Source organism: Hippocampus guttulatus, chromosome 7, assembly GCF_054856545.1.
Source record: "Hippocampus guttulatus isolate MCC_2025c chromosome 7, RoL_Hgut_1.0, whole genome shotgun sequence".
Lineage (NCBI taxonomy): Eukaryota > Metazoa > Chordata > Actinopteri > Syngnathiformes > Syngnathidae > Hippocampus > Hippocampus guttulatus.
In genome coordinates this window covers 6,523,087-6,537,203 of record NC_141267.1, presented here as the reverse complement: position 1 = coordinate 6,537,203, position 14,117 = coordinate 6,523,087, and the positions used below count along the sequence as shown (strand labels likewise).

General features: G+C 40.9%; 2 protein-coding genes across 8 annotated transcripts in view; one reads left to right on the top strand and one right to left on the bottom strand.

The window, feature by feature from the left end:
* The window catches only part of sgip1a (SH3GL interacting endocytic adaptor 1a), a 49,251-nt gene extending 40,900 nt beyond the window's left edge, over positions 1-8,351 (top strand). For all 7 annotated transcript variants that reach the window (XM_086116602.1, XM_086116604.1, XM_086116608.1 and 4 more), the window contains 6 exons: positions 1,052-1,207; positions 1,753-1,888; positions 1,984-2,186; positions 2,329-2,393; positions 4,288-4,452; positions 4,973-8,351. In XM_086116602.1, the coding sequence (XP_085972728.1) occupies positions 1,052-1,207; positions 1,753-1,888; positions 1,984-2,186; positions 2,329-2,393; positions 4,288-4,452; positions 4,973-4,995 (748 nt within the window). In that variant the 3' untranslated portion in view covers positions 4,996-8,351. The remainder of the gene's footprint in view (positions 1-1,051; positions 1,208-1,752; positions 1,889-1,983; positions 2,187-2,328; positions 2,394-4,287; positions 4,453-4,972) is intronic.
* A 672-nt stretch (positions 8,352-9,023) lies between these two features.
* insl5a (insulin-like 5a) lies at positions 9,024-10,722 on the bottom strand. Its single transcript, XM_086116609.1, has 2 exons — positions 10,308-10,722; positions 9,024-9,277 (listed from the first exon to the last, which is right to left on the bottom strand). The coding sequence occupies exons 1-2, from the start codon at positions 10,477-10,479 to the stop codon at positions 9,123-9,125; spliced, it is 327 nt and encodes a 108-aa protein (XP_085972735.1). The 5' UTR covers positions 10,480-10,722; the 3' UTR covers positions 9,024-9,122.
* Between the last annotated feature and the right edge of the window lie 3,395 nt (positions 10,723-14,117).

The window sequence follows — 14,117 nt, the reverse complement described above, 5'->3', positions numbered from 1 at the left end:
GGTTGGTGGAAAAAAAGATTGTATGATTAATCTTGGTCTCATTTTTGTATCCCACAGAAAGCTGCCATTTGAACACCCCCCCTTTTATTGACTATGTTGATTGTGTCAACAAAAATAAAATATGCATATACTGTACGAGTGTATTATCTGAATATATGAACAATTTTGGTGACGAATGGCCTTTTTTTTTTTTTTTTTTTTTTTTGCCTTGAACACCTGCCCCGACCCCCCCAAAATGTATGTGCACGTGCCATACAAATGCTCACTCGCTGCCAACCCTCCGAGTTGCAGTACATATTTGGCATGCATCGCCATCAATGGCAAGGAATGCTTTGTTTTAACTCTCGCAGTGTTTCTGCCTTGTATCTGATTGAAATGCTACAGCCTTAAAATCGTTTTTTTGTTGTTGTTGTTTTTTTTAAGTGAATCACAATCCATGAAACTATATACCTATATGTGTCGACTCAGCCTCGTGCCAGGGATTCCCAAACCTAGTTGTTGCAGTGCATGAGACGTTCCCTTATATTCCTGCTGCCATCGGGGAGGAGACTGCGATGTCTCAGTGCTAGAACCAGCAGGCTCAAGCACAGTTTATTCCACCAGGTGGTCAGCAGATTCAACTCCCTCCATGTTCTGCCTACACCCCCCCCCCCCCCCTTTACCCCTGCCTCCTTCAGCATCTGACATCCAATTATTGCAATTAAACAATTCACTACCTAAGCTTTAACCCGCAATAATCACAAGGGCCCTTGGTTGTCTGTTGTTGCTATTTCATGTTTGTTTGTTCATATTTACATATTTATGTCATTATGTATTTTATGCAGCGCAGGTTGCTGCCATTATTTTTAGCTGTGTGTGTTTCAATGCACTACATGTTTGCACTGTGGTTGAGAGAGGAAAGTAATTTCATCTGTGCTGTATGTTGCACATAGAGTATACTGTATTTAACAATAAAACGGACTTGACTTGAACTCATACGGTCCTTCACCGCTCTACGTTGTCTTTGTCCGGGTGCAGTTTTTCATTCAACTCTCTCTGCTCTCTCCCTCAGATGTGTGGTGAAGATCATAGGTGAGATGGTTTTGTCGTTTCCAGCGGGAATCACACGGCACTTTGCCAATAACCCGTCCCCCGCTGTGCTAACCTTCAGCATAACCAACTACAATCGACTGGAGCATGTGCTGCCTAACCCCCAGCTGCTCTGCTGGTAATGACACTGTTGTACACTCCCGAATTGAAGTTCTTCCCCAAATGCAGAGTCAAGATTAATCCCCTGACATGTCGTTAGAGTCTCCGTAAACCTGGCGATCTACAGAATTAATTTGTGTGGTTGTACCTCGCTTTTTTTTTTTATCAAATATCTTTTCTTATTGAGCATGTAGATTAAAAAGCATGGATGGCACATTTTGCCTTTGATAATCGGGACGTCTCTGTTATGCTTGTTATTTTAACACTGCCAGAGATTGATTTTTGAGTCGCCCCCCCCCCCCAAAAGGCATAGTGCACTTCAAAATATGTCGCATACATTATTTCTTTTCACCCTGTAACACACTGTAACAGCATAAAATGTTTTCTCTTTTTCAGGAATTGCATATTATTGTGTGAAGCCTAATAGGTTGCTTGATTATTTTCTGCATGTAACTCCACTGCTGACTTGTTTGTTCAACTCAGCCCGAAGCCAAAGTATGTTTGTTTTCAAGATAAGTTTGAGAAGTTTGTTGTGTTTTGTTTTCCTGTGTGCCTCTTCCTTAGCGACACCGCCACGCAAGCCAAGGCTGATGCCAAGGACTTCTGGGTGAACATGCCAAACCTGATATCTCATCTAAAGAAAGTGTCTGAGCAGAAGCCGCAGGCAACTTACTATAATGTGGACATGCTGAAGTATCAGGTGAGCTTGCAAAATTCAGCAAACACGAAACCACGTGAGTAAAAAAAGCAAAAATGTGAGCCAGTATACATTTCATGTACCGGTACCTTTTCCAGGTCTCAGTGCAGGGTCCTGTGTCCGCTCCCATGAATCTGGCCATGAGCTGGCGATGTGAACCCAACAGCACAGACCTGAGGATAGACTACAAATATAACGGCGAGGCTATGTCAACGCCAATGGCACTTAACAATGTGCAGTTTCTAGTCCCAGTGGACGGAGGCGTTTCCAAACTACAAGCTGTGTTACCTCCGGCTGCATGGTAAAGACATTATTGCTTTATTTGCTATTGCCTTGAACCCAGTGCGGCACCAAACAAATAAACAAAACAGACTGATGAACATGAACATGCTAAAAATCCTCTGGCTCTGATCGACTGGACTAATGTCACGTTGTCCTAACAGGAACGCGGAGCAGCACAGGATCCTCTGGAAGATTCCAGATATCTCACAAAAATCTGAAAACGGAGGTCTGTATGTTCATGTATTCTTGATCGATGTCCAAAGTTTTAATATATTGATTGACATGAATCTGCTTCTTTTGAAACACTCTTTATTAAAAGCAATGTGCTAGCCGATGATGCACTTCATACATTGGTGTCTCCTGAAGCTAAAATATACATTGATATAATCCAAGAAATCATCTCGTAGTTAGCTACACAAACACAACACACCACGGATGCCTCAACATTTTTCACCAAAGACCGTATGCAGAAAGCCAAGGCTGTAAGGGCCACTTTGATATTCTTTTCCCTTATTAAACATGCTAAAACCTACCCGTCGATGTTAGTAAAGATGTATGTCGGAAATTGTTTTTATATAAACAGTCGTGCCTTGAGATGTGAACTTCATTCATTCCTTGACCATGCTTGTATCTCAGAACACTCATTTCAAATCATCTTTCCCTTTTGAAATGAAGGGGAAAGCAATGAATAGCTTCCAGCCCCCTTATAAAATCCCCCAAAATAAGTTTTTTAAGATGACAAATCGCACTCAACAGTATTGTGCTATATGAAAACACAGAAAAAAACATTTGCCATAACCTGCAAACACTGAAGATGCAAGCAAAAAAAAAAAACACGATTGGACCTCAGATATTGTCCTTCCTTTTGCTTCTTTTATGGGCTCTGTTGCATGAGGCAAATCATTTGTTTTGGGGTTCTCTTCGGCCTTGTATTCCACTAAAAAAAAAATAGTCCATGCCAATTGCCAAGATAAACCTGTGCCATTAGGCAGGAACCATATTCACATCCCCACAGTCATACGCAAAACAGAAGTAATCCGCAGTCATTTGGCACTCTCTAAAGGAGTGTTTACTTGATTCATTAATGTTTCTTAAAGACACCGAGCAGGAAGTGAGGCAACTAACACTTTGTTACGCAGATGGGCATTCTTTTACGTGGGCCCAGTCCCTCCCTCGTCAGTGACAGCTAGTCGGCATTCCAACGTGCTTTCCATGTCTCACGCAGGTGCCGCACAAGCCGACACGCAGTTGTAAAGCAAAAAAAGAAAAAAATTAAAACAACAGACACACACACACGCGCACAGCCTGGTGATCGGTGAAATAAAAACAATCTGGGACACCTGTCAGGTTGAGGTTTGTGGGACTGAAAGGGATACGACACTTTTTTTTTTCTCCCCTGTATTTGGCTGCGTGTCAGGTGTGCGGCACCTGCGTGTGACATTGTACCAGTAAGTCAGTTCTCAAGGCCATTTGGCTCTCGGTGACAACTCGGGCGGACTAGGCTGGCCTGAAAGACTGATTGAAGTTGACTGACGGATGCACCAGCCTGACGATGCCCGCCTCTCTTTCTTCTGCAACCAAATTAGTTTGACTCATTAAGGCGTTATAAAGAGAATCTTTGAATTTTTTTTTGTAAATAATTGTTCAGGTATGCATATGTAAATATCAATAATAGGTCTATCTAAATCCAATGTATTATTTGTAGTAGTGGTAGTTGTAGTAGTTTGTCATAAGCATCACATCCTCTCTTTTTTCAACTCCTTTTTTTTGCATCCCTTTTTTAAGTAATGACTTTGGTTGTGTCAAATGTGATTTTTTGTATGTGCCGGGCGCTGCTAAAAGAAAAAGAGACAAAGGTCCTCAACTGGCCTGCTGAAATACATCTGGGTGCCAAAGATATGCTGGATTGAAGCACAGTATTTCCTTCTGTCATTTTTACGCTTTCCTATTTTGTCAGTTACAATTTTGCTCGCGTGTGCTGGTTATTTCCAAATGGCCTGAGATGCAGTCAGCTCATCGTGAAAAATCTGAAGTCACCTCCACATTTTCAATATTTTCCATCGTGTGTGACCACCAGCTGTTGTTCTGCGTTTTTTTTTTTTTTTTTTTTAAATCTGTAGGTGTGGGATCTTTGTTAGCCCGCTTCCAGCTCACAGAAGGCCCAAGTAAACCAGCTCCACTAGCTGTGCAGTTCACCAGTGAGGGCAGCACACTGTCAGGTTGTGATATTGAACTGGCTGGGCCTGGGTATCGCTTCTCACTCGTCAAGAAGAGGTTTGCTGCTGGTGGGTTTGATATTGTCAATTTCCCCCCCCCCCCCCCCCTATTATGTACATACTGTACTCCTTGGTTTCAATTATGAAAGAAGGTTAAGTGGCCCGTATTTGATCCCAAACGGGAGTGAATTATATTATATTGTTTCAGAAGAGTCAAGTGTAAAGAACTTTTTGTATAATTGGAGCCTTTACAATTTTGTTAAAACTGCTCCGTCCATTATGAAACACCCAAAGGTCTGATAAAATCCATGAAAGAAAATTAGATTTTCATTCAGTGGCACCCAATACACTGCACAGATTACCACTTCCCACTGCATGGGGAATAATAGTGATGGGGCAGCAAAAACCATTTGGGAGCTTTGCACCCTTGCTCAAGAGCAGGTCCAGTCATGAGGGACTTTTTTTTGGGCTTTGCAGTATAGAAAGAATATTTCAACATGTGTACTGGGAAAGGTAAAAGATCAAGGTGGATTTTTTTTTTGTTTTGTTTTTTAATACACAGAGTTAACCAAAGCATTTTGTCCTTTAGGAAAGTATCTGGCGGACAACTAACTCAAAATTTGCACTGATGAACATATTAACTCCAGCGGATGGAGGATGACACAGAGGACAGACCCACGTTCTTCAATCACCCGTCCAGGACAACAGCCTACCCAGCAGTATTGTGAAATGTTCGTCTAGCAACATGGAACCATTTTAGGTCATTTGATAATGGCATTTGTAATAATGGTGTTATTTATTTACTGCTGGTGTTACGCACCTGGACTCTTTCCTTTGAGGAGTCTGTGCCTCTGGTCAAAGTGCGGTGACTTTTCACTGCAGCTGCCTGACCAGCCAAGCTCTACTCTGGATGACGTTACTTCTTAACTGGAGTCTTATCCAAAAATCTGAATGGTCCTAACTCACCTCAAGGACGATGTTCAGTCATTTATTTGCACAGAACAATGTGATAATTTATTGGTACGACAAAATACTTTCAGTGTGGGACCTTTGTCCACACAAACCATGTACAAGCTTAAGCTAAATGGATATTGTCAATTTTTGCTGAGGAATTTATGATGCCGATTGATTATGAGAGTGATGCGCTGATTTCGGAGCTCATTTTAGAGCTGTTCAGCCGCGATTATTTTAATATTTGATTTATCCCTCCGTTATTTTTTCGATTAATTGATGAATTCTTTTTAAATAAATAACAATATATCCAAGTTTCCATCCCTTTATTATACAAAAGCAGGTCATTATTCAAACTGACAGTGCAACAATGTGCAAACAAATTCAGTTGCTGGTTTAGTCTGTATCGTGTCGTGTTAAGGAGGGGGGACAGAATGCTACACTGCACACAGGCTGGTCTGTACTTGGCTGCAGAATCCAAATTACGAGCTGTGGGTGGTCATTTTTTGGGGGGGGGGGGCGGGGGGGGTTGTGATCGGCAGTGAAAGTTCTTGATTGACATGCCAACCACGTAGTCATCCACAGAAATCAGCCGATCGATCAGAGCACCACCGATATCAATGACTCATCCACTGGTTCAAACAGAGTCCGAGTACTCTTGACCGCATCGATGTATTCAAAATGCACTGAGCAATGGGTCCAACTGCTCTAATCTTTCTTTGCGATCGTAGAGATGTTGCGGCTGGTCGGCAGCTGCAATGAGAAACTAATCTGCTGGTCATGACATTAAAAAAAAAAAAGAAAAGTGTTTCCCCTTCCGAATTAAGTGTTAAAAGTGTCATTGAAAATCTATCTTAAAGGGCGTTTGATGTTTTCCTTGTATGGTCATATAGTCTTCTGTTGTTCCCTGGACAGCAATGTTCACTCTAGATGACATGACAGTATCATTTTTTTTCCATTCTTGACACGATTTGTTGTAGAAAATGTGATTCTGTATATGATTAGATTTTGAACGGTATCACCTAATTCAGTCCGCTGAAAGGTAACTCTTTTTGTTATCTGTGTAGTTGAGTAACGTGTACAGTATAACGTATAATTTTTTTAATTTGTTTCAGACCTAATTTTTTAATTCAAGTGCAACAGAGGTTTTGAGCTACAGTATATATGTATATGTATATATGGGTGGGTGAGGTCAAGTAACTTAAAACGCTTAAATATCATCCAGGATGCTTATTTTTTGTGCTTTGCTTTGTGAAATCAGCGTTAACGTAGACTTAAATTGATCATGTGATAGGGTCACATCGAAATGCAACTTCATGTTCATGCTGAAGGTTAGATGAGGATGATGGATGCCTGGCATCCGTTAAGTCCATACCAGCTGGCCCATCAGTAATCAACTCCAATTTGATATTGTTATGATGACACTGGTTCAATTCAGGCTGAGGTAGACGACTTACTGGGGTAATTTCATTCATCTGCATTCTCACTTTTCCTGTTGGCTTGACCCTTGTTCACGCTAGAGCTTTTGTTATGCTTTGCTACTTTACTTCTCTCTTCAAATGTGGCTTCCCCAATTGCGTTTCAGGCACCAGCCTGGTCCTCATGCCCTGCTTGGATCCATAGCTTTATTTTACATAATTGTAATGGTCTCTGTGAGATGACATGATGAGGTTGTAGATGGAGGTGAAGTTGACCAAAATGCTTTGTGTATATATATATAAATATATATATATATATATATATATATATGTGTGTGTGTGTGAGTGCGTGTGCACTCTGTCCTTCAAGCGTCTGTGAATGAGAAGGGGAATATTTTTAATGTTAATTAAAAAGAGACAAATATTTTATTGTTTATTGGGGGGGGGCACTATGCCGATAACGTCTATCTTCCCGAGTGCTCTTTGACAGGCCTTTTGAACATGAAGTGTGTATGTATGTAAGGTGTCGCCGAAGCCCACGATACTTACTGTCTTGTATGTCAATATTGTGCTAAAAACACCCAAATGTGGTATTTGTAAGATGTCTTAGAACCATCATAAATTGGGTTTAGAGCAACAAAGCAATTGTCCTGACATCAATGTTCCCTATATTGTTGTTGTGGTTTTTGATTTTTATTGCCAGTGGGAACAAACTAACTAAATACCGTTGATTTCCTGCCTTGCGTATAGCTGACAGAAAGTTGTGATGTTTTTGGGTGAATATTTGAGGCAATCAGAGGAAAGTCTCCTCCGCGTTATTTCCAATAGCCCTCAATGTCCCATCATGCATTGGTTTCAAGTTCATTCAAGTTGCCAGTCATTTCTCATGCACCTCAGTTTTTTATTCGAAAAAAAATGGAACATTCGTTTCTACACTGGAAAAAAAAATTAGATGAACTTGAAAATTAAAAAAACAATATCCGTCACGCCTAATAGTTGAGATTTGACTATAAATAATTAATTTCGTGAAAATGTATTGACAGCATTCTTATTAAAATTAAACTTTATATATTTACTGCAATGGGTACAAAGTGGCTGACGAGTTAGCACCTCTTCATAGGTTGTGTGTACAAATCCACAGCTTTCAAGTTAAAAACTAAAAAGTTTAAGAGTTCAAACTGGCTTTGCCTTAAGAAGTTAGTTTATGAAAAGTTTTAAATTTCATCTTACACTAAATCAATCATCAGTCAATGCTAAAATATTGGGTGTGACAGATTACTTTACTTTTTAATTATTATTTTGAAGTTCATCCAATATTGCAATTTTTTTCAGTGCATCTGTAAGTGAATGTATCCGGTACTAATTCATAATTGCTTGTAGAGCATGCAGAAAAAGCCGGGCCACCTTTACCTACAACTAATTCTTAAATGATGTTTTGTGTCGTGTACTCACTCATCTGTATTACTGTTGACCAGAGCAGTTTTTTTTTTGTGCTGCGAGTAAGAATACTTTAACATCGAACCATGTGCAAGCTCAATGCTAAAATGGAAACTTAGTATGCCTCCTTCCAAAACCAATAAAAGTTTTAACCCCACAAAATGGTTAGGGTTTTTCTTAATTGTGTGTGTGTGTGAGATAATTTTATTGGTGCAGTCTTTATTCGTGCAGGTCACTTCGCATTGGTTGCCCTCTTCTTGATAGCTCAGATTTATATACCCTTGAGGGAAAAAAACAAACAACCATTTGTGTGTCTTTGTGTATGTTAGTAATATATTTTTGTGTTAATGTACACTGCACCCTAACCATCCTATCAGTCTCATTTTCACAAAAAGTATTACAAAAGTAAAATAAAATTAAGCAGGTAAATCTTTAACCTACGGTGGCGCGTAACCTGCGTCACCCGAAGTTGTTAGCGCTCAGCAGTCTCCAATTGCAGCTTGTGATCATCAGAAGATTTATTTGACACAATAGTGAAATGAACGCACAGTCCCCCCCATTTAAATAAAAATAAACGTGGGCAGTTTACAAACCTGCATATCAATGAGTGCTTTTGACTCTGCGAAATAGACATTTCTCATCCTTATGGTTTGGCAGTACGTTTCACCTTCCCTAAGTTCAATCAGTATTTTTTTATCTGTAAAATTCTGGTGTGACTACACCAATTTTCCATTGCAGGTGTTCACCAAAACACAAAAATAAGAATGAATAGCATTATTACATTTACATACAAGTTAAGATTAAAAAAAACAAATATAAATATATATCTGAGCATTGTGATTTACATTTGGATTTTATTTAAATTAAGGCAAGATTGATTACTTTTTGGTCACTTGGAGAAGAAACGATGATGCCAGGCATGGCCGTCCGTGTTCAGCAGAGGAAGGTGAGGTCGCTCTTCCTGCAGCCAACCTGGCAGCACACTGTCGTCAGGATGTTGTTCATATCCCGTCTGGCCAAGTCTGAGCCTGGGTGGTTCTTGATGCTTGACAAACCGTCCAAACTGTTCTCCTCCCCTGTGGATAGACCTGCACCAGCAACACACAATGAAGAACAAAGAATCTGTCTGACATCACAAAAACACTTGATACATAGAATAGTGGATGGCATTCATAAATACAGTAATATATATATTTTTTAATTGCATATATGTCACTGATGGAGTGGTTCCATCTTGTTGTTCAATTGAGGTTGATGATCCCATTAAAAAGGACTCTTAATGACAATGCAGATTTCCGCGATGCAATTTGTCTTGTGCAGTTTCCCTTTCCTCTTAGCGATCACTACAGCTGATAAGACTAACTGAGTTTGCTTATGTGTAACAGACTGAGAGAGCTTCTAATCTTGATGTGTTCTCCTGTGGTTTAATGATGTCAACATTATGTCCTGGTCTGCCCACACGTGCATGGAAAATTCTGAATAGGTAGAATATGGGGCAAGGATGCAGTCAATATCCCATTGGGTGAACCTTGTTTTGTTTTGCTTCGCTATTTGCAAGGGTGTAGAAGTGAGCGGCGTTATAGTGAGAGCTGATTGTAATCTTTTGGTGAACTTACTATTACACTTAAATCAAATGAGAAGGGCAAAATATTCTCAGTACTCTTCATGGTGATTCGCTGCACTTCTGCAACATTGTGACGGTGTCCATTCAAACGGAGAGGGATTTACAAAGTCAAGGAAAATGGTGATAAAAATGGTAGCGTTCAATTTATGTTAAGAGATTTGGTGCTTGTAATGTCTGTAAAAAGTGAAGAAAGTTAGCTATTTTCAGCCAGTTTTTCTGACAAAATGAAAAAAAAATCATTAGCAAGAAACATGAATCAACAAGCTTTATTTGCTTTTTCTTGGCCGACAAACATGCGCGTGGCAGGTTAGATCTGGCCTTGAATTTGGCAAATGTGCAAATACAAATGAAAATAAGTCTGTGAGCAAAAACATACAATGAAAAGGAACGTAGCATTGACTAAATTACTAATTACAGATTTATCAAAGGAGAAGTCGAAAAAAAAGCTGTACATTTTAGTACAGGGCAAACAGATAACTACACAGTTGTCTCACCATCCATGTCTGACTCAGCTTGGAACCTCCTCCAGCGGGATCCTCCGCAGGTGTACACGACAGCTCTCAGGAACTCTCGGCCGCACAGTTTCACCGCTTTGACTTCCGCTCTTGCTGGGCTCACACAGGCGATGGCACAAAGCAGCAGAGGGAAGACGACAAGAGCACGCATCCTGGATGCCTAAATTGGCTTTTGTCTCTCAAACCGACTGCTGATGCTCTGAATGAGATCTTTTCTGTGCGTGGATCTCCTCTCTTCTGGATGCGACTCTATTCTCCTCACTATATACACATCCATCTTTCTGTTGCAGGAAGCGGAGTATCCGCGCGCCGCCCACTGACTGCTTCTTGGCCCATCCCAGTCACACACATACATGTTTACATGACCACCCACCGTTTCCGCTTTCTGGCCACTTTTGCCATTCTTTGAGGGAATATCACCTCCAAATGGCAATCACGTTAAATGAGGGAAACCCTTTCTGCTCCAGGTGATTACGTAGAGATAGCACTGACCTTTACTGTGGTGTAAAGCTAATTAGGTGAATCAAAGTAACCCCCTCCCGCACTCAGGCAGATGCTTGGTGCGTTTACACACTTAGAAAGCTGGGATTTCCTTGACTTTACAGCATTTTGAACCATATGAGAGGCAAAAGTCAATGTTGACAGTCCATCATCCAAGTCATTACAGAGCTATTGATGATGCAGCGTTTATAGTCGGTATGACATTTCAGCATGATTGTAATCAGCAGACCCATTTACGGTGTTCGTGCTATCGAACCATGCTTGCTTGGACAAAAAATAGCACAGTAATAAAAAAAGTGTGCAGTCATAGGCGAAGTGGTCAGGAGTATAGCCAGAAATCTTTTAGTTGGGCGGCCACGGTGACACAACATTTCACTGAGTATAAATTCGTGAGAAGTGATTTTATTTTTATCATTCCATCCAAAGTCAGGGTTTCACGAAATCAAATGCACACATATAGAGAACCTGGCCCAACACACTTATAATACAAGCAGAAGGCCAAGTCAAAGTAAAGTAAAAATCAACTATTCTGGTTTGTAACTGCTGTCAGCATTAGCATGTGGCTTCCGCTAAAACAAGGATTTACTATTTACAGCGTTGAATGGCGCAATACCTGACCAGGACAGTTAGTTAAGCTGAGCCATTATGCAACAAAAAGAAAAGTTTCACCCAACTGCAACTCGTTTGTTGTCATCAACACAGGGCGCGTTCAGAAATTTACTCTGACGCCCTAACACCACTCTGAAGCCCCTTTCTCACAACACTCACTCAGTGTGTAAAGGCCCCTACACACCAATCCGTCAAATGTCAGGAAAGTCACAGGTATCAACATGTTCCCTTTGGGGTGGCTCGGCAAGTGGCCATGGAGGAAGAGCCTCCATGCATCTGTCCCTGGACGTGGGGCAGTCTGGTATCCCAGCGGTTCACTCTTCTGCCTCACAGTTGAGAGGTTAGATATTTACGCGGCATTGCCTGAGTTTTCTCTTCATTTTAAATGAAGAAAGTTCAATGAAGTAACAGTGAACAGCCAGGGGCCGCAGTGAGTAGAAGTGGCCCATGTAGGGTCCACCTCATGCGGACAGCTTCCCCGAGACACACCTGGGGCTCCGCAAAGGGCCTGATGGGCTTTCAACAGTCAGAAAACGTCAACAAGAATCACATTTAAACGGCGGGGACTTTTCCCATTAAAGGGGATGGGAATGGTACCCATCCAAGTCAATGAGTAGACTATCGGGGGGGCCCCGGGTGGATGAGGTCTCCATTCATTTCAATGGGTATGCAATCAGGGGTCAATTGTCCATAGGTGTGACTGTGAGTGTGACGACCAGTCCAGTCCAGGGTGGTCTCACCCAAAGTCAACTCGGATAGGCCCGAGCTCACCCACGACCCGAACAGCAAAACTTGTGGATGGTTCTGCCAAGTGACAACGTTAAAATGATGGGTACACTAATGACTGAAGAGATACAATACATGCAGATTTATATAGCGCTTTCACAACAGCGACAACTGTAACAAAGCGCTTCACAAAACAGTTAACATAAAGTAAAATAATAAACACAACGCATAACATAAAACACGGACAGTCATGCAGTTCTAACCACTTTTCCGTCACACGCTTTGTTGTTTGAAGCAGTTTGAGATGAAAGAGGAGAGAATCAAAGTGTCCTTTCACCAGTGGATCAGAGACGTCATGCTCAAAATGCGCACACGTCGGCTACAAGCTAAGTTGTGCAAAATTATGTCCAGCTGTCAATACTACAGAGACAAATGCAGTAATTGTGATACTGCGGCAGAGTGTAAGAAAGAGCAAGAAACAGCAAATGCAAAAAAGCAGGATGTGCAATGATTCAAAGGGCGTAATAGAGTGAAGGAGATGGAAAAGGGAATGTTCAGGGTGTGGTATGGCTCAGAGATTTTTATTTTGCTTGCCCTTTTGTCATTTCGGGCAGAATGCACGTCATTACTACGAGCGCACCAAATGGTTTTGTTTTCTTTCTGCAGTTCTAACTATTCGATGAAACCTGTTTTGTGCTTCTTTGTAGCAGCACCAAACCAGATTGTGATGGACAACCAAAAAAACTGCTGTGACTGACTCCTGTGTACAAAAAGTTTTTTTTTAATGAAGGAGTTGACTATCAGTAGAAGTCAAGCAAAAGGAAAAGCCAGGATGGATGGTGATTCCCAGGAACGTGACGATCTTGATGATTGCAGTGTTTTGCACTGATGCTTCATTCAGACTTACTTCTTTTGAAACATATTTCTTCTGAAGTTATTTAATACTGCACTGTGCGGTTATTTATTCATCTTTTGTAGTATCAGTCATCCACACAGTCCACATAATTTCCAAAAACATATTTATCACAGCACTAATTAGGCATTATACTTTGATATAATAATAATAATAATACATTTTATTTATAAGCGCCTTTCAAGACACCCAAGGACACTTTACAATCAGGAACAAATCAATATGTAACACATACTTTAAAAGATTGTATTGTATACTACTTACTGCTTTCAAAAAATCACAGTACTGAAAATATTTCTCAACAGTTGATTAAAAGAATGCAGTGGGTTGCATAAATGTCCTACCTCGGTGGGGGGTTCGGGGGGGGGGGGGGACAATGTGTACCCTGAGTGGGCAACCGGTGTCAAATTAATACTAACAGTATTTCCAGGACTATGACTGGCTGTCAACCAGTTCAGGGTGTAAACCGCCTAGTGCCCCAAGACAGCTGGGAGAGGCTCCAGCATGGCCGCAACCCTTGTGAGGATAAGCGCAACAGATAATGGATGGATGGATATTTCCAGGATTTTATGTACCACTCCATCCTGCTGCTCAAGCTAACTCTTTGTATTTGATGGAACACCCATTAGCAGATATACAGTATATTTAGGTTTGTTTTTTTCAAATATTTGTACTTTGGTTTGTATTTTTATGATGCCTCTTTGACAAATATGGAACCATTTTTATGGCAGTGAAAACATAAAAATATAAAACCAAATAAACTCATTTGTTTTTTTAACAGATTGAATCTGCGCTCGAGGGTTGTTTTTATCTCACCGAGACAATTGGTCGCCTGTTTCTCTGGGAACTAATGTTGGAACAAGTCCTGACGACCAAGTCACGACACGCCCGTAAATGTATGTGTGCGTTTTATCTCAGGTCTGGAAGTAGAATATGGATCATCCATAATGTTGGGCTAAAAGACAGCAGTAAGATAAAGACCCACAAGAGCTGACAATCAGGTCCCACTGTCTGACACAAACAACGGTTTAACGAGCAAC